At 40.4% G+C, this 20,412-nt stretch overlaps 1 protein-coding gene across 9 annotated transcripts in view; it reads right to left on the bottom strand.

The window, feature by feature from the left end:
• The window catches only part of si:ch73-103b11.2 (protein outspread), an 80,371-nt gene that overhangs the window by 30,378 nt on the left and 29,581 nt on the right, over nucleotides 1–20,412 (bottom strand). For 7 of the 9 annotated variants that reach the window (XR_009061785.1, XR_009061783.1, XR_009061782.1 and 4 more), the window contains exons 4-7: nucleotides 10,300–10,451; nucleotides 8,673–8,757; nucleotides 5,610–5,916; nucleotides 2,530–3,058 (exon numbers count right to left, since the gene is read on the bottom strand). Coding sequence is in view for 5 of the 9 variants with exons in the window: in XM_057826416.1 (XP_057682399.1) it covers nucleotides 2,530–3,058; nucleotides 5,610–5,916; nucleotides 8,673–8,757; nucleotides 10,300–10,451 (1,073 nt within the window). In the remaining 4 variants the exon portion in view is untranslated. The remainder of the gene's footprint in view (nucleotides 1–2,529; nucleotides 3,059–5,609; nucleotides 5,917–8,672; nucleotides 8,758–10,299; nucleotides 10,452–20,412) is intronic. The other 2 variants (XM_057826419.1, XM_057826418.1) reach the window with 2 other exon arrangements.

The following is a 20,412-nucleotide window of genomic DNA, read 5'->3' as shown; positions in this document are numbered from 1 at the left end:
AGTTTTAAAACTGTTTCACCATTTAAAGATCGATTCAAGTCAAGATTTGACCGATTTAGGAGTATTTAAGATAAAAAGTTACTTTGGTTCGCTAGGGATGTTCACTACAACAGAGCCTTTCTGAGAAGTCTACTGCTTTTAAATGGCGGCCGTTTACTGACGCTGCCGAGTGTCATTTTGCATGTAGTTCTATATGTATCCTTCCCACTCCCGCTCTTCCTTTTCCATGTCTCTGACTTTTCTCGCGTCATTCAACCAACGTAGTAATGCACATTGTCTCATTCCCGAAATGGTGACAAAATCCGAACGGAGAAAAAAAAACGTAATGCACGAAAAACGTACAGATTTTGAAAGTACGGCGTACACATTTAAAAATTAGCGCTCACTTGTACAAATTACGCCAAAACCGTACAACTTGACAGGCATGTTGTACTTATCCTTCTTTTTCCTCCACACACGACAAGTAAAGTCTGCACCAGAAAGTTCTACTTTGGCCTCATTGGACCACATGACTCTTTCCCATGACGCCTCTGCATCATTCAGATGGTCCCTGGCAAACTTCAGACGGGCCTTCACATGTACTGGCTTCAACAGGGGAAACTTCTGAGCAAAGCATGATTTGAAACCATTGCACCGTAGTGTTCTACTGACAGTAGCCTTTGACACTGTGCATCCAGCTCTCTTCAGGTCACTGACCATCTGCTGCCATGTAGTTCTAGGCTGAGCTCTCATTTTTTCATTATGAGAGATGCCCCACATGGGGAAATTTTTCATGGTGCCCCAGTCTGAGGTAGATTATCAGTCATGTTTAGCCTTTTCTATTTTCTAACAATTGCTGCACCTGTTTATTTATTCTCACCAAGCTACTTTCCAGTTGTCTCATAGCCTTTTCCAGCTTTGTGGAGCTCAACAATTTTTTCTATGGTGTCTTTTGAAACCTCTCTGGCCTTGCCCATGGTAGCAGTTGGATTATGACTGACTGTGGGGTGCACAAGTGACAATAATGAGCTCAAATGGGTGGTAGGTGGTTACTCATGGGTAAAGGTGGACTTTTAAGGTAGATTGACAGCTCTGAGTGTCATAATCATTACTGATTCTCAAGGGTACAAATACTTATGAACCCCAGTAAATTACAAATAAATTATTTTTTAAAAATCATACAATGTGATTTCTCGATTTTTTTAGATTTTGCCTCTATGAGTAGAAATGCATCTATGATTGAAACTTCAGACCTCTACCTATTTTCTAAGTGGGTGCAAACACTTCTGCTCCACACTGTATGTTGAAAATAGATTAACATATTTCAGTATATGGCAGAAAACACAGACAAGACTGAAAAAACAGTTTCTGCTCTTGCACTCCTCTTTAAAAGAAACTGCTATATTTTAAGCCAAAACTGTTGTGTTTGAGAGAACAATGTGTCTATACGCTGCCATAGCAGATTCATGGCGCATTAAGCCCCCGAACTATTTTTAATGTCCGTTTTACCCTGAAAACCCGTTTACAGACGTCGCGCAACCGCTTTTGTTTCAACCCAGCCATAAAACGAAGGTCATTAATTATATTTATTATTCAAAATGTCTGTCATTTTTAGTTTAGAATCATTAATTGATACCTAATATTTCGTAAAAAAAAAAAAATTCACTCGCATGTTTTAAACTTTTAAACAAATGACGTCACAATGAAAATAATGGTGTTCGTAAAAGTCACGGATATCTACCTCATAACTATTGCTTGATTGTTTTTGTTACTGTCGCATTTTCCCCGATATGTTAGATGATAAATAATCGATCCAAACAAAAAAAAATAGAAAAATAACTTTTAAAAGGGTAAATATATGAAAAAGAAAATCTCAACCACTCCTTGATGTCTGCGATTTCTGCATCGCGACCCTTGTTATATTACCATGTTTCACCCATACAATCCCCCCCAAATCCAGCTGTGGCCATTCACAACTGTGTCTTGACACTCAGTGATACATGCTACATGCAGTTTTTGGATTGAAACAAGGTAAGTACGTGATAATATCTCATTAAAGTCATGGCGTCTTTAATTCTGCTCTCGCGTGCTCTCACCTCCAGATAGTCTTTTGCCGTTTAAAAAACCTTAAAAAAAAAAAAAACTCCTGTTCAAAATTTTATTTCCCCCAGAAAATTGAGATTTTAAGCTTTCCAATGATGTATCACACATGCATATCAGACGATTTTGAAATTTGGCAAATTGGGGGTCTCAGAGTAGAACTTCTAGTCAGCTGAGTGTTTTCCGCCATATATATTATTTATATATATCTGTATACTCCATTTAATATGGTGGCGTGCTGTAAGATTTGTCTCATGAAAAATATAGAGGTTGTGAAACACTGCTTTAAGTCATTAATTCTCATCTTTCCATTGCGCTTCAGCAGACAAGCTCAGTTTTAGTCACAAATACATAAAGTCCATGTAAAGGTTACTTTACAGGGTCTTCAAGTATTTGTTATCGTTTTATATATTTGCAATGCAAGACACCAGTCTATCTGCCTGCTCTCACCTGCGCTCCTCTCCAAACAGCCGTGCCACCTCTTCCCGTCCAGGGCTCCGAGTGCGTTCTCTGAGTTCTTGTCGCTTTTTCTTAGAATGAAAGGCTTCGCGGTAGGTCATCCTGCGTGCTCGCGGCACGTCCGAAAGTGCCGCATACTGCCTGCCTGAACGACTTGCACTATTCACACTAGTGCTCCCTCCACTAACGCTGTTGCCCTCCCAGTTGGGAGTAGCGCTACTGCTGGGTTCAGAGTCCAGTGAACTCTGGGAGGAGCTGATGGTGGAGTAGCTAGGAGATGCAAGGGGTCCCGGAGAGGGGGGGTAGGGGGAAATCGGTGGTTCGGGCTCAGAACTGTACCTGGGACTGGATGCTCCTAAAGAACAGGAAGATGTCGACGAGGACAGGGGTAGATGCTGGGGCTGCTGCACTGGTTGGGAATGCTGAGTGGGTTTTGGAGAGGGATCAGACTTTGTCTTCTCCAGGGAAAAGTAACCACTCTCCACTCGTACTTTGCGTCCTGTGCCCATAGTGCCACCGTCTGCAAGTCAAATATAAACACCTAGCGTTTTCATCAAACGTTATGACAATGTCTATCAATTTGCATTTTCTGCATAGATGTTGAAATCAACATACGTGTATGTATTTGGGGGTTATGTCAAAACCTTATCCAAATTATCACGTGCCGACATGCATGACATAAGAATTGGGTTCCTATTTTTGAGGAAAAAAACACGAAACTAATAATATTTATGTATTTTAGGTAGGGATGTCAAAATTATCGCGTTAACGCGTTACTTTTTTTTTTTAATTAATCACGTTAAAATATTTGACGCAATTAACGCACATGCCCCGCTTAAACAGATTAAAATGACAGCACAGTGCAATGTCCACTTGTTACTTGTGTTTTTTGGAGTTTTGGCGCCCACTGCTGGCGCTTGGGTGCGACTGATTTTATGGGCTTCAGCACCCATGAGCATTGTGTAATTATTGACATCAACAGTGGCGGGCTACTAGTTTATTTTTTGATTGAACATTTGACAAATTTTATTAAAACGAAAACATTAAGAGGGGGTTTTAACATAACATTTCTATAACTTGTACTAACATTTATCTTTTAAGAACTACAAGTCTTTCTATCCGTGGATCACTTAACAGAATGTTAATAATGTTAATGCCATCTTGGTGATTTATTGTCATAATAAACAAATACAGTACTTATGTACCGTGTGTTGAATGTACTGTATACATCCATCTTGAGTCTTATCTTTCCATTCCAACAATAATTTACAGAAAAATATGGCATATTTTATAGATGCTTTGAATTGCGATTAATTACGATTAATTAATTTTTAAGCTGTAATTAACTCGATTAAAAATTTTATTCGTTTGACAGCCCTAATTTTAGGATAATTCACTTTTCCAAGATTGTCATTACTACAGTACCGTCAATTTTTCGTTCTCAATTTATGTTTGTAGAGGTGAGACAATTAATCGATTAGCAAATTAATCGACAACTATTTTGACAACTACTTAATTGCTTCGGACCTTCTTCACCTTAAACTTGTCCAAATTCTTGAATTATAACATAGATATTACTTCTCAGTAGTAAATATCAGATTTCTTCATTATATTTTTGTAAGTGCAAGAAGGACATTAACAAAAATCTGCTTTTACTATGGGAAAACAACAATTCACATTTTTGCCCATTACTGTCTAAAGTAGCTTATTAATAAGGCTGCAACAATTAATCGATTAAAATGGATAATACATTAGTTGTCATCGAATTTGATAATCAATACAGTTGTAGACTACAGTTAGGAAATTGTCATAAAATATTATTTTTGAAGGAAATAGTCATCCACTTTGTCTTCATTGTTACTAAGGACATGCCTTAAACAACTTCAAGGTAAAATGTGAAAGTAATTGAAAAAGTGACACTTATCGAATTAATCGTTTAAGCGATTGTCCAATTAATTACCGGTATGTAAAATCATGAGTTGCAGCCCTATATGTTTAGATATGAAAATACACCTTTTTTCTATTCAAGAAAAAGGGCTTAACGGTATATTATGCAGGGAATAAATGTTTACTATATAAATTATACTATAATAATACTATACAAACTATACAGGGTGTCCATAAAGTCTCTTTACCATTTCAAAAATTTATTAAAAATGCAATTGATTAGATATTTTATTCATATTTGTTCTATTGTATTCAGCGTTTATTGAAGTTTTTTTTTTAATCTCTTTTAATACACTTCTACATGGGCACCATTCGTTGCACGAAGCACATCAAGACGGTACTCGATTTCTTGCCATGTTCGCTGTAGCATGGCCTCAACAATTGTGGCCATGGCATCAGTAATCCTTCGCTTAAGGTCAGTAATGTCCCTTATCTTTGTTCGATACACGATATCTTAAACATAGCCCCATACAAAGACGTCCAGGGGAATGATATCTGGTGAACGTGGCGGCCAAGGAATTGGCCCATCCCTTCCAATCCATCGGTATGGAAATGTTTGATTGAGGAACCCGCAAACATGCAGCCCCCAATGTGGTGGTGCACCATCTTGCTCAAAAATGATGGTTGAAGGTCATTCAGTTGTGGTGCCACATATTCAGTTAAAAGGTCAAGGTAAAAATTTGCAGAAGAGTCATTTGTGCTTCGTCCAACTAATGGTGCCCATGTAGAAGTGTATTAAAAGAGGTAAAAAAAAAAATAAAAAAAAAAGTTCAATAAACGCTGAATACAATAGAACAAATCTGAATAAAATATCTAATCAGTTGCATTTTTAATAAATTTTTGAAATGGTAAAAAGACTTTATGGACACCCTGGACAGTATATCCCATTATCCCATAGCTAAGTAATTAGGTTCGAATATTTGTCCAAATCATTGGCTGGCCTTTACGGTGCGTCCAATCAATTTGAACTTGGGGGATTGGCATACATTAACATTTGTTCATTTGCTGCCAACCCTCCCAGTTCAAATGAATAGAATATTTACTAGCGTCAAACTGATTTAATTATTAATAATTCTTCTGCAGACGCTACAGTTCGCTAACAACGTGTTCTAATCAGTCCTAACCATCTTGAGTCGTGACAGTGGAGTCCGGTTGGCTCTGGCCCAGTTGGCTGAGACAAGAAGCACTACGACTACAAGGGATGGCAGCCCGACTCCAGCGGTTTTCCTCCTGCCACAGAGTGGTACGGCTCATCGGGACACACTCTGCATTTGCGATGCTGCTGGGCAGACACGGGTTGCTGCCTCCACTGCTGCTGCTGTTGCTCGTCACTGTCACCTTGGCAGGGCCTGGTTCCTGGATAGGGGTTTGGGACGGAAGGAGTGGGAGGGAGGATGAGAGGACATAATGGGAGGCAAGGTCACAACAAGACTAGGAAAAAAAAGCAAGAAAGTGAAGTCAACTACAAATCCATATCAAGTACAAGCACAAGGCAGCCCTGTGAACTTGGAAAAATCTCTTCAGTGACATCCATGATGGAGAAAAAAACACAAAAGGCACCTTTAACAACTGTTCACAACTTCTGAAAGCATAAAAAGTGAATTCAAATTTTTTCAAAGTCCAACTAGAACCCTAACTGATTGGCTGATTAGAGATGACAAGTCACAATATGGTTGCCCAAAAAGTGCAGTAACAGATTGAAATCACCATTTTATTCAACGTTTTGATGTTACAAGTACAGTTGTATGAAAAAGTATCTGAACCTTTAAGAATTTCTCACATTTCTGCATAAAATAACCATGAAATGTGATTAGATCTTTGTCAAAATCACACAGATGAAACAGTGTCTGCTTTAACAAAAACCACCCAAACATTTATGAGTTTTCATATTTTAATGACTTATTTAGAATCAATAGTATGATTGAGTATGCATACAATGACGGGGGGGGGGGGGGGGTAAGTCAACCATCACATTTAATATTTTGCCCCTCCCCCCCCCGATCTGTCACATTGATCAGGACTAATCTTGGCCCATTCTTCTCTACAAAACTGCTGTAGTTAAGATTCCTGGGATGTCTGGCATGAATCACTGTCTTTAGGTCATGCCACAGCATCTCAAAGGGGTTCAAGTCTGGACTTTGACTTGGCCACTCCAGAACGTGTATATTGTTCTTCTGAAGCCATTCTGAAGTTGATTTACTTCTGTTTTGGATCATTGTCTTGTTGCAGCATCCATCCTCTTTTTAGTTACACCTGTAAACAGATGGCCTGCAAAACATCCTGATATACTTTTTAATTCATTCTTCCATTAATTAATGATTGCAAGCTGTCAAGGCCCTGAGGCAGGAAAACATCCCCAAATCATGATGGTCCCTCCACCATGCTTCCAGGTGCCTGCCAACGTTAAATGAGCAACAATGTATTTTTTCTGTGGAGTCCTCCCATGGACACCATTCTTTGCTAGTTTTACATATAGTTGATGTGTGCACAGAGATATTCGACAGTGCCTGAGATTTCTGTAAGTCTTTAACAGACACTTTAGGGTTCTTTTTTTACCTCTCTGAGTATTCTGCGCTGAACTCTTGGCGTCATCTTTGGTGGACGGCTACTCCTTGGGAGAGCAGCAACAGTGCCAAACTCTCTCCATTTATATACAACTTCTCTGACTGTCGATTGATGAACATCCAGACTTTTAGAGATTGTTTTGTATACTTTCCCAGCTTTATACAAATCAACAATCCATGAACCCAGGTCTTCAGACAGCTCTTTTAACCGAGCCATGATGCACATCGGACAATGCTTCTCATCAAGACATTTCTTAACAGATGTGTGTTTTATAGTAGGCAGGGCAGCTTTAAACCAATCATCAGTGATTGGAAACACACCTGACTTAAAATGTTTGGTAAAAATTGGTTTCAATTGCTCTTTAAGTCTCCTGAGGCAGAGGGTTCACTTATTTTTCCCCCTTCTGTCATTGTTTGCACGCTATCTTCATTAAAATATGAAAACCTATAGATGTTTGGGTGGTTTTAGTTAAAGTAGACTCTGTATTTTCCTCTGTGTGATTTTGACAAAGGTCACATTTGATAGTGATTTTATGCAGAAATTTGACGAATTCCAAAAAGTTCAAATACTTTCATACCACTGTAAAAGACAGCAGAAGTGAATAATGTAAGACAAAGAAAATATTTAGAATCAATGTAGACCAAACATTTTTCAACCCCATTGTTTTCAATCACCACCAACATGCAACTATTACAACTGAGCATTTCTGAATGTTCATTGTATTGGCCTTGATCTCGATTGAGTGTACAGTAAAATCTATAATCTGCTTTTGCATTTATAGCGGTGAAGCGGGGTTGAGGGCTTAACTCACAGGGTGTCCATTCATGTCCTTAGTACAAAAACACTGGATTGTAGTTACCTCCCCCTGCCAACCAAAAACAAAAAAAGCTATCATCGTTAAATATAAACTATATGGTGCGGAATAAAATTATCCCCATTTTGTGGTCTTGATCTTTTATAACGTGTGTATTTGTCCAAATGTATAATGGATTATCTGTGGTCCAAAAATATTTGGTAAATTGTGTGGTGTAATCCCTAAATCCCACAGGACACTGGGCAGGTCATCCCGGTCAGTCCCCAATGATCTTGCGATGTTTCAGTCTTGCGTAATTCTTTCAAATCCCACCAATCCCCGTAAATTATGCTGAACCACAACTCTCATAAGGATTGGAACTTGTCGTCATTTTCCCAGAGTTTCATCACTTTCGTTCGTCTGTTTTACCACACGCTTACGTCCTCATTTCCTTGTTTACACATGCTGACGTGATAACTCCCACAGTGATATAAATCACTGTTTGGAGCTTTTGGTAATCCTGAGCCTTTTAGTGGAGTTTTTCTTTGTGTCTCCCAAATGTTTTAAAGAGGCTTTTGGGGACCCAAACAGTCTATAAAACAGCCTCTGAAATCACCGCTTCCTCTGCAAATGAGTTATGTAATGTCAGTAAATTCATGGCATCGTCATTAGGGGAACCAGACAATAGACCTCAAAGGAAAAATGTGTGCGCACCGACTACAGACAGAAGACACAACAGTACTACATTGTGGTTGGACTAAAACCCCTTTGAACTGTGTAACTTTATCGATATAAATTATATGGAACAGAAAACATTTGTAGGCAATACCTGCTGAGTTGTTGGATCGACTTTGCGCTTCTTCTTCTGATTCTGCTTGTTTGTTCTGGGGTACACGCTCAGAGCTTCATGCCATCTGTTAAGATTGACAAAAGTATTTTTTGTTCATTTGGTGTTAAACTGCCTCAAAATGCACAAATAAGGTGGTAAACTTGACCTAATGCTACGTTTTAAAAGGTTAAGGCTGCAACAACTAGTAAATTAGTTGGCAACAAATTTGATAATCGATTTCTGCCGGCAGCTATGAGCAGTCATGTTTGGGTCTTTGTGTGTAATGTGAGGCGTGCTCCGCTCTAATAATTAGAGCAAGAGAGAGAGTTCACTGCTAGTCTACTACACTCAGGTTGGGTTGCTGAATCAACTTTACGAAATGTCGAGAGGTAGATGGTCTTTTGTGTTTTTATATCCAGTGTGCCTCCGTGAGAGGTGAGTAAATGAAGCCAACTGTATTGTTTGTATTCTTTGTTGACGAGACGTTACTATTTAGCAAGGAGTGCTGAGCTAGTTAGCGATTATGCTAAGCAGTGTATTAAGCGTCCGTTTGTATTGTATTTTGGAGACACATATTAGCATTTGAGTTATTGTTAGATACTAAAGTTTTCTCATTTCTAAACCGCACACACAAACCCATTTATATAACAGCTTAGAGCAGGGGTCTGCAAGTCCCCTGAGAGAGCCAAAATCCAGCTTGTTTTAGATGTCTCCCTTCTTTAACACACCTGAATCAAATGATCAGCTCATCAGCAAGCTCTGCAGGAGCCTGATAACGATCCTGATTATTTGATTCAGATGTGTTAAAGGGGGGAGACATCGAAAACAAGCTGGATCCCGGCTCTCGAGGACCGGACTTGCAGACCCCGGCTTAGAGTCTTCTTCAAACACAAGCTCCCATTCAAACTGTAAATTGTCATACAAGAGAGAGTGCTTTGAAATTGGATTTGGATTGTATTTTAGATCAACTGTTTGATAAAGAAAACTGATTCATTACAGCCTGCCTCTTCCTTATTTGATTTTGTTGTTTAGTTTGGTTAAAGAAAATAAATGAGTCATTAACACAATTTATATCAGCGCTTCGGCCACAAGATAAATAAATGTCAAAAATCAGCAGCGCCTCTTTTATTTAAAAATGAACAGGACTTTTGCCTTGTTTAGTGAGAAATTCTTGTTTTGTACTTAGAACCTTTATTAAAATTTTTTAAAAAATTTTATGTACTTAAAACAGTACAGTTGTAGACTACAGTTCAGTCAGGAAGCTGTAATAAAAATTTTTTGAAGGAAATAGTCATCCGTTTATTCTTCATTGTTACTTACAACATGTCTAAAACGACTTCAAGTTAAATTGAAGGTAATTGGAAAAAAATCAATCGTTTAATAAACCATCCGATTAATCAATTATAAAAAATAATAGTTGCTGCCCTACTAATGGTAAACACCACTTTGAGTCAAGGACAACTAGTCTAAAAAACACCAGCAGAGGGCAGAGTAGTTTAAGTAGCACACATTGGTCTTCCAGTTCTTAAACTTGGCACGTTACACTAAACTACACTGCTCACCTGACCCAGTTCTTTCAAACATATCCGCTGCGAAGTCTTACTGTATTCATCAAATTCCTACTTACCCGTTAATAATTTCTTTGCACTCAGCCCGAATGAAGTGCTCATTTTCAGAAGTGAGGATGCACAAGGAGTTCTTCTGACCCGTCCTGGACTCTCCATCAATGACATCGGCACACAGGTTCATATTGATTGTACCCTGGGGAAGAGTACTGGGCTGGAAGACACAACAGAAGGACATGTAGAAAGTGTGGAAGAGTTAGGGAACTCAATTGAATTGACAAACTGGCATATCCTCCCAAATGACTTTCTCGCATAACCCGCCAAAACATCAACATGGTGCCAGGATTTACACAGCAGACATCAACAGTCTCTGCAGAGGAGCGTGTGCCTGTCGCCAGTCGCATTCAAATCTGAGAATATCATTTTTGATTATCCCAAAATACCCAAAGAGCACATTAACTCTTTTGCTCCCATTGCTTATTGTCATCATTGGCAGCGAATCAGTAAAACTAATCTATTTGAGAAACAGAATAAAGGAATCTTAGTAATATTTTTTCCCCTCATTCAATTTAAAATGTTTTACAGTTGCCGAATAAAGTCATATGAGTAATGCGAAGCAGAACAAGCATTCTTTGAACAACATTCGGGTCCTTCCTTCACATACGGGAAAAATTACAGCATGTAACCGCTGTGGTGTCTTTGTGTCTATAAGTACCAGCCACAAATGATAAATTACAGCCCTCTTTGCATCGGCGTATAGGAGCGAGACGAGATTAAAAGGCATCACACTCAACTTGGCCGGTGACCCAATAAATCGCATTCAGGAAACCGATTTGCGTGGCATTACCGTGCCATGACAGTACCAGAGCAATTAAATCCTGCGGATGGTCTCTGATGTGGACGGAGAAGTCAATACTTGATGGTAATCCCACCCAAAGGCCGCTGATGAGCTGTGTTGACTCTGTTCCTGTGAAATGTCATTTTAAAGGCTGACCTTTTTCACATTATAGAGAACTGTGTCATACAGTGACAGTCAAGTACAGTAATCCCATCGTTTTTTAACATGTGTCAGGGAGGAGCTTACTTTAGCCCAGGTTGTCAGTGGAAGTTTCAGAGACTCTTCACAAATTGTAAAATGTCATCAACCTGTTACGACGTTTGACCTGAACTTAGTTGAGAGACTGAGTAATGGAAGTAATGAAATCTCTTTTAGATAAGAACAGGAGAGGCAGCAAGGAGAAAATGGCGACGCACTGAAAATTTTAACGGTTACAAGCAGCCACTACCAATGTCTGTTGCGGTAGATCTACCTTATTGGCCTGAATATAAGACGGTGTTTTTTGCATTGAAATAAGACTGAAAAAGTGTGGGTCATCTTATATTCGCGGTCTAGACATTATACCCATTCACTACGCTAGTCCTTTATTTAAAGAAGATTTGTAGTGGTTACTTTGTAATTGCTGTATGCGCGGCCATTTTTAACACAAAGTTGCAATTTCTGATGGGGTTGAAAATTTGACAGAACAACGGGCACACGAAGAGGGCAATAAGCCGAGTATAGCGCTCTCTCAGTGGGGGGTGTGCAGCAAGCCGCCGGTCGTCGGCCGAGTGGCATTTTCTGTGGACAATCAGTCACAAAATTCAAGCCACCTCTGTATTAAAATGTGTCCCATGATCCCAGTATTTGACATAATACAAAATACAATGTTTACTCACTTCCTCATAAGTCCAATGGTCCAACAGTAGTAGGGCTTATTTTGGCCAATATCCACGGGGAATGGGAACCTTTTGAAACCCAAAAAGGCTCACACGCCTCTCCCTGGTGCGGCAACAAATTTCTGCAGCCGTTTGGCTGGCGTGATGCGAAAAATAAATTAATTAATCTGCAAAATCAGCTAAATCCGCAGTCCATCTGCATGCTATAAAGCAATGCTGTATTGTGAAATGCTGACCCGGGTGATGTCACATTCGCATTCGTCCAAAACCAGAGATTGAAGCCAGAAGTCACTCATTTTCATGGCGCGGTATTCAAAAATATGTATACATGAATACATAAAACGATTGCTTCCACACACATCCGAGCGGTCCATTTCATTCAGGAGGATAAAACACCGCATGAAATACGAAATAAACATGCTTTTTGGTGTCATACGCACTTTAAAAGGTAGAAAAAATGACATGCCAAATACAAAGAGTCGCTCTTGTCTTGAAAATTGAGAATTAAGGAGGAATGGTGTGCCACAGTTGGGGTAACTACTTGTGCCCGCAGATTAAAAAACAATAAAGGACCCTCAACAGGGTGAGAGGTCAGCTTGACAGCTGTGCTTGACAGGTAGACTGACAAACAGACCGTGAGGCAGCTGGGCGAGGGCCTGGTAGGCCTGCTTCAGATTGCAAAGGAGAGACTGGCGTCAGCTTGACCTGAGAGCCCTGTCATTCTCAGACTTGAGAAAAGGGAGCTTTAGAGACAGAGAGAAAGTGGCGATGCGGATTAAGGATCACTAGCTGGTTGTCAGTGGGACTCTGGGAAACAAATGGTTTAATGGACTAACTGTTGACTGCTGTTGGTGTTCATGCAAGTCCTGCCCTTGACTCAGAGTCAAGGCAGGATACAAAAGCCTTAATTCTGGGAACAGTTCTAAAAATGTCTTAAGCACTGAGAGTTAAATTCACATCACAACCAAGAAAGAAAGAAATCAAAACCCGCTTACAGTTCAATCCATTCAAACAATAAGGCAGCTGCATTAATAAGCTGGTTCTGTGGCAGTACAGTTGATATTTATAAGAAGCACGAGTCTCCACACACACGTGTGGACACTCCCAGCACTGGATTTAGGGTCAGCTGACCAACACACACACATACACCCTACTTCTGTCCAGCCAAGGGCACAGTTACCCCCAGACCAGGCCCCCTTGAACCCACACCTCTGTCACTTATCCCAGACCCTGTACCCTCTCTCCGGGCCATGTCCGACCACAATGAGCCCTTTGTGTGGCTGCACCAGATCACACAATGTGGGATTGTCAGCCACCAAAGTCCATATAAGCACTCCTCCCCTTAACCCTCAAACAAGGAAATAATGGAGAGACACCAGATTTGGGGATCAGTGGATGGAAATTAGGAAGACAACACATATATTTCTATCACACAAGTAAAGAGATTGGAATGCGAGCTGTGATTGAGTCATAGACATCACATCGTTTTCCACGACATTCTTTCTAAATCAGACTCATGCTTATATATATAAATAATAATAATGCTCACTGCCCGATTCATTTAGTGACAAACACCTGTAAGTCGATTGCAAACATCTGTCTGGTTTCAAGTGTCAACTGTCTGCCAACTTTGAACATGACAAATTCAATTTGCTACACCTTCACTCTCTAATACTATTTTTCGAGGCAAGTAACAACAAGAACAAACAAACGAGTTCAAAGGTCATCACCCAGCACCCGTCTTAGTTCTCAAAGACATCTAATGTGAAGGAACAACGATGAGCTGGCACTGCATCATCCTGACTCACAAATATGGCAAGCAGGCGGGTCCGACATCCTGCTCATTACCGATAACAGAAAATGTGCAATGAAAACTTTCCTTAGCAACCTGGGATAATAGAGGTAAACATATTTTTTGGTTACAAGTGAACCCACAAGCTGCTGCGAGGGGGGAATGTCCTCGGGTGCCAGACGGATGGAGTCACCTCTAAAGTTGCTTCGTAACAGTCACGAATCCAAACAGATGTATAAAGCAACTTCAATAAGAAGGACTTTTAGTTGATAGACCGACCATGAACAAGGTTTTTATAATGTATTTCACTTGACAGCCACATTATCACAACTTTAAACACGTCTTTGCTCTAATATGCATGGTAACCACTCGCAGTGGAGCAAACATACTGCCTTACAGTGGTTTTGGGAGTTACAGCACTCCACTGCAGTGCATTCAAGACACACAGTACCGGTATCTGTTCCCGCGATGACATAAAATGGACAGCTGCAAACTCACTCAACACATTTCCAAAGCAGGTATGTCAGAGAACGTGGGCAGCTAGTGTTGCTCCTTATTCAGTGAATAGTGAGAGGAGCGTGGGCGGTTTCATGCGGCCTGTTAGGAGATCGTTCGTCGTCAGAGATGGGGATGCAGAGGAGGAGGATGAGGAGGGAAGTGTTGGAGGATGAAGAGCAAGTCCAGCATCACTCTTTCCAAAACAACTATTGTAAAACCGGGTAAAATAGCTAGATGGGCGTAGGTCAAACATCTCCTATCAAACGTACAAGATTTGTCAAGGTTTGTGTAATGTCTATGAATGCTGCATGCATCATCAATTGTGAGAAATCATTTCAGATAATGACTGCTTGCCTGGAAAGCGGACCAAAACAGGTGCTAACCTGAACTTGTCATGTGGCCTATTCACACTCACATTGTAATAGCAGAATTAGTGGGGGTGTGCTTTCCCACACTGATAAGATTTCTCTTGTGCTACACAGCTATTATTAATAAAACAATTACATCTTTCTGTATGCAGCCTTCCTTATCAGATCACCTTATCTTATAAACTTTATGTACTAGTATGTGCATCCAGAATCAAGTGCAGATCATATGTAGAGTGTTTGACCAGTAACAGCCACTGACTTGTTTTGGGAAAGCTTGTACAGTGGTATGAAAAAGCATCTGAACCTTTTGGAATTTCTTACATTTCTGCATAAAATCACCATCAAATGTGATCGGATCTTTGTCAAAATCACACAGATGTAAAAACAGTGCTTTAACTAAAACCACCCAAACATTTGTAGGTTTTCATATGTTAATGAGGATAGCATGCAAACAATGACAGAAGGGGGAAAAATAAGTACAGTGTATCACAAAAGTGAGTACACCCCTCGCATTTCTGCAGATATTTATGTATGTCTTTTCATGGGACAACACTGACAAAATTACACTTTGACACAATGAAAAGTAGTCTGTGTGCAGCTTATATAATAACGTTAATTTATTTCCACCTCAAAATAACTCATACTAAAGCCATTAATATCTAAACCCCTGGCAACAAATGTCAGTACATCCCTTAGAAACTACGAACATCCCTAAATGTCCAAATTGAGTACTGCTTGTCATTTTCCCTCCAAAATGTCATTTGATTCGTTACAGGAGTGCTGTCAGCATTGCTGCAGAGACTAAAGAAGTGGGGGGTCAGCCTGTTAGTGTTCAGACCATACGCCGCACTCTACATCAAATTGGTGTGCATGGCTGTCACCCCAGGAGGAAGCCTCTTCTGAAGACGGTATACAAGAAAGCCCACCCGTCTCATCAGACCATAGGACATGGTTCCAGTAATCCATGTGCTTTGTTGACATGTCTTCAGCAAACCATAGGACATAGTTCCAGTAATCCTTGTGCTTTGATGACATGTCTTCAGCAAACTGTTTGCTGGCTTTCTTGTGTACCGTCTTCAGAAGAGGCTTCCTCCTGGGGTGACAGCACACTGGCACAGTCCAACATCTCTGTGCACACATCAACTATATGTAAAACTATGGCCAACAATGGTGTTCATGGGAGGACTCCACGGAGGAAGCCACTGCTGTCTAAAAAAACATTGTGGCTTGTTTAATGTTCGCATAAAGGCACTTGGACACTCCAAGGAGGGAGCATCATGATTTGGGGTTGTTTTGCTACCTCAGGGCCTGGACAACTTGCAATCATTAATGGGAGAATGAATTCAAAAGTTTATCAGGATGTTTTGCAGGAAAACCTGAGGCCTTCTGTCAGACAGTAGAAGCTAAAAAGAGGATGGATGCTGCAACAAGACAATGATCTAAAACAAAGAAGGAAAAATCAACTTCAGAATGGTTTCAGAAGAACAAAATACATGTTCTGGAGTGGCCAAGTCAAAGTCCAGATTTTATAATAATAATAATACATTTTATTTCTAGAGCGCTTTTCAAACCACACAAGCTTCACAAGAGACATGGGATCACAGTACGATCAAAAAAGGTATTAAAACGATAAAAGATTAGAACCACAATAAAGAGAAGTAAAGATATAACAGAGTTAGGGGTTATGGTAGGAAAGAGAGTGAACAGGTGTGTTTTCAGTCTGGATTTGAAAAGTGATAGGGTAGATATATTGCGAAGATCAGTGGGTAGGGAGTTCCAGAGCTGGGGGGCACACTGACTAAAAGCTCTGGAACCAAAGGTGGAGAGGCGGACACGGGAGACAGAAAAGGGGGGGGGGGGGGGGGTTGGAAGAGCGAAGTGGACGGAGTGGATTGTTGCAAAGGTTGGGAGGGGCCAGGCCATGGAGTGTTTTGAAGGTGATGATGAGGATCTTGTAATTGATTCTTTGTTTGACGAGAAACCAGTGAAGTTGATGGAGGATGGGGGCGATGTGGTGTGTTGCGGGGGTCTGAGTGATGAGGCGTGCTGCTGGGTTCTGGAGGAGCTGTATTTTCTGGAGCGACTTGTTAGGTAGATCAAAGAGCAGTGAGTTTCAATAATCGAGCCGGGAGGTTATAAGACTACAGATTTGAAACCCATTGAGATGCTGTGGCATGACCTAAAGCAGTGCTTCTCAATTATTTTCTGTTACGCCCCCCCAAGGAAGACGTAAATGTTTCGCGCCCCCCCCAACTCTCTGCCGCCACTGTAAATAGTATCATTTGTCTATAATATTACGATTATAAGTACGCCTCAGCCTAACATTGTGTCCTTTTTTTCTATTAAAGAAAAAAAGTAACATAGATCAACTTATAATAAAGTATAACTTTATTAACATTGTTTTGCTTGTAACAGAAAAGACTTAAAGCGCATCAATTTGCCTGAAGTAAAAAAAAAAAAAAAGGCACATCCAAACTGTAAAAATACACGCAAAGTACATTTTTGACCATTTGATACTGAAAAATAAAATGTAATAAAATCAGTAAATAATAACAAATTCAAATTGATTAGAAACATTTACTCTTCAGGACAACATGCCAAAAAAATTGACTGAAAAAAACAAAACTGAATAGAAGGTGGGGGGGGGGGGGGGGGGTCTTTGGACAGAAGGAAAGTTTTTATTTTCGCTGATTCACCACAGTGCTCACTGGTTTACTGATATAACACTGACAAAGCGGGACGATTGTGACAATTGGCAATATTCGGCACGTTTTCGCTGAAAAACAATCAAGCGGCTTATCAATGAGATTGAGGTCTAATGTCTTTAAGTGGCGTCTTAACTGATTTGGCTTCAGACTCTCCGCTATAATCATTTTTAGACTCAGTAAACAGTGGTCTTTCCTCATTTCCCACTGTATTAAAAGTCAAAGCCAAAAGGCAAACGGCCCGACAAAAAGCGCATTCTCGGCGGCCGAGGGAGAACCGTAGGTGAGGGCGGTGGTCGTGACGATCCCAAGCCGAAAACGGCACTTCTCAGCTGGACACGTGAGCACCGGAGAAGACCGTGGGTCGCTGCGTGAGGCCAGCTCTGCATGAGTCTCTTCCGTGTGCTCTTGCTTACTTCAAAAATACTGCACGCACTATGGAAATGAGAGCGCCACTGCCACCCACGGAGTGGATGTGCAAGTACACTTTATTCTAGTACGGCAAAAAAAAAAAAAAGTATGTTCCCCGAGGTCACTCGCGCCACCCCTGGCATCGCTCTGCGCCCCACCATTTGAGAAGTACTGACCTAAAGACAGCGATTCATGCCAGACATACCAGAAATCTGCCTGAACTACCGCAGTTTTGTAGAGAAGAATCGGCCAAGATTAGTCCTAATCGATGTGCCAGACTGATCTGCAGCTACAGGAAGCATCTGGTTGAAGTTATTGCTGCCAAAGGAGGGCCCACAAAATATTAAATGTGATGGTTCACTTTCTTATTTTCCCCCCTTCTGTCATTGTTTATATACTATCCTCATTAAAATATGAAAACCTATAAATGTTTGGATGGTTTAAGTTAAAGCAGACACTGTTGTTTCATCTGTGTGATTTTGACAAAGATCAGATCACATTTGATGGTGATTTAATGCAGAAATATGAGAAATTCCAAAAGGTTCAGATACTTTTTCATACCACTGTATGTTACAGTGGTGCTACAACGACAACAAACAAACATATTTATATTGCCTTTGACATCACAGTTGTAAAGCCCCTTCAGTATTACGTAATTTAATCTCTTCTGTTCTCTTTAATTTCCTGGATAGAATGAGCACTCCACACAAAAGTGAAATATCTTCAACATTTTTCTTTTCCAAAGTAGTCAATTCTAGTTTTCTCTCAAAGCACTGTGACTCACTCATGCAACAGTAAATATTCACACTGCAGCCCTGAAGACAAGTCCAGAAATATCATCAGAACCACCCTCAGCTGGAACCAACACTACCACCCACTGCATCCCACATTTCTTTGTGACACATTTATAAGCTGACCAAGGTTATAAACAAGCAATTTTATGTTACAGCGAATTGTTTCTAAATCTGTTATAGTCCCCACTATTGCTACTTTTATCATTTTTCCATTTTTAAACTCTGGAACCAAACCCAGGGTGAAATTTTCGTTCCGATAATATCATGGCTGCGGGGCTATGGTCTGAACAGATGGTTGGATTGGCTGAGGTGAAGGGTTGAAGGTCATGCTTTGCACCTGTCATAACTTGAAAACACATTTTGCTACAGCTGCCGTGCCTGCAGTCCGGTACAGGACAGCAGTATCAGGCAGGGTTACAAATTGACTTCATCCAACCAGGGCATCTTTTGGTAATGACATAAGCGATCAAAAGTGAGGAACAGTGCAATCGTGTCATGCTTGTTTCATTGCATGGTTCAAAAGCCATAAACCAAATGACAATAACTTCACAGAGAATCATAATGCTCTCCATGTTTTCTCATTTCTCACAATATTTCAAAACTCTTGGTGTCCCTATAGCGCCTCCTCCTCCACATATACACACAGCTACCCATCCAACCCACTGTTTTACAAGTCCCTTTCTCCACATTGACTAACCTCTCACCCGAACACTTTAAACTTTTTTTCCCCAACTAAAGTGAGCAGAGCAGGCAGAGGGAGGCTGTGGAGAAACAGAGAGGGAGAAGTTGCACAACACGGCTGGCTACTTTCTCCGGCACCAATGATTTATTGGCCAGACCAAAATGGAGTGAAAGACGGACGTACAAGAGCCTGGCAGGGAGAGAGAGCGCAGACAACGATGGGAAAGTGAACCAGAGGGAGTAATGGGATAAGCAAAGGTGATGGCCATGTCAACTAGAGTCGTGGTCGCTGGCTTTAGCTAAAGCTTTTGGAGTTTGCCCTTCACTGCATGATGAATGTTTAGGGGAAAAGGAAAAAAAATGAAGGAAAGCACAAAGAATCTGGAAAGCTACCATCGACATTCCAAATAAACATATTAAGAAAATTTTCCAAATGTGTTCGTGTTATCTAAAACATTTGGTAGCTCACTACATTGGTAACTTGCTTAAGTTGAATTGATTCCATGATTAAGGCTGTAACTCATTGCATTTGGATTTCAAGCAATGTTCGATGTGTGGACTAGTGAATAACATCAGGGGAAAGATTTCGGCTCAACTTGGCCAATTAGTCTAAGTTTCCAAATTCATTTTTGTGTTTCTGTCTCCAAATTGAATAAACTAGCAGCGATTGTGAATCTTTTTGCCCACATGTGGAGGCATCACAGAACTAAATATGCCCCATTTATTTTTTCACTTAAATTAAGTGGAGGAAGCCATCTTAAAGGGACCAACGGATAGAAAGACTTGTAATTCTTATAAGATACACGTTATGAGTTAAAATAATTTGATATTGAAACCCCTCTTGATGTTTTCATTTTTATACGATTTTCAAAATTAGCTTAACTAGTAGATCACCATTGTTGTTGACGTCGCAGGGCGGTGACGTCACATGGTTATACTGACGGGCTTCCAGAGTATGATTCTACCAACATAAACATGTCATCTGATCAACCCTTCCAATTTGAACCCGAGAGGGACATTAATGAGAATGACAGCACTGTTGATATTTCACAAAACGAGCAGCAAAAGCAAAATGAATAGGAAAGATGGGATGAGACGTGACGAGAGTAGGGAAAAAAACAGGTGTTCTGCCGAAACGTCCTACAAGAGGCGAATTAGACAGCCGATGTACTACTGTGCGCTTTCAGCTTGTTTTGTTTAGATGGATACA

Source organism: Corythoichthys intestinalis, chromosome 21 (genome assembly GCF_030265065.1).
Source record: "Corythoichthys intestinalis isolate RoL2023-P3 chromosome 21, ASM3026506v1, whole genome shotgun sequence".
Taxonomy (NCBI): domain Eukaryota; kingdom Metazoa; phylum Chordata; class Actinopteri; order Syngnathiformes; family Syngnathidae; genus Corythoichthys; species Corythoichthys intestinalis.
The sequence above is the reverse complement of the archived record's forward strand: the minus strand, read 5'-3'. Positions and strand labels throughout refer to the sequence as shown.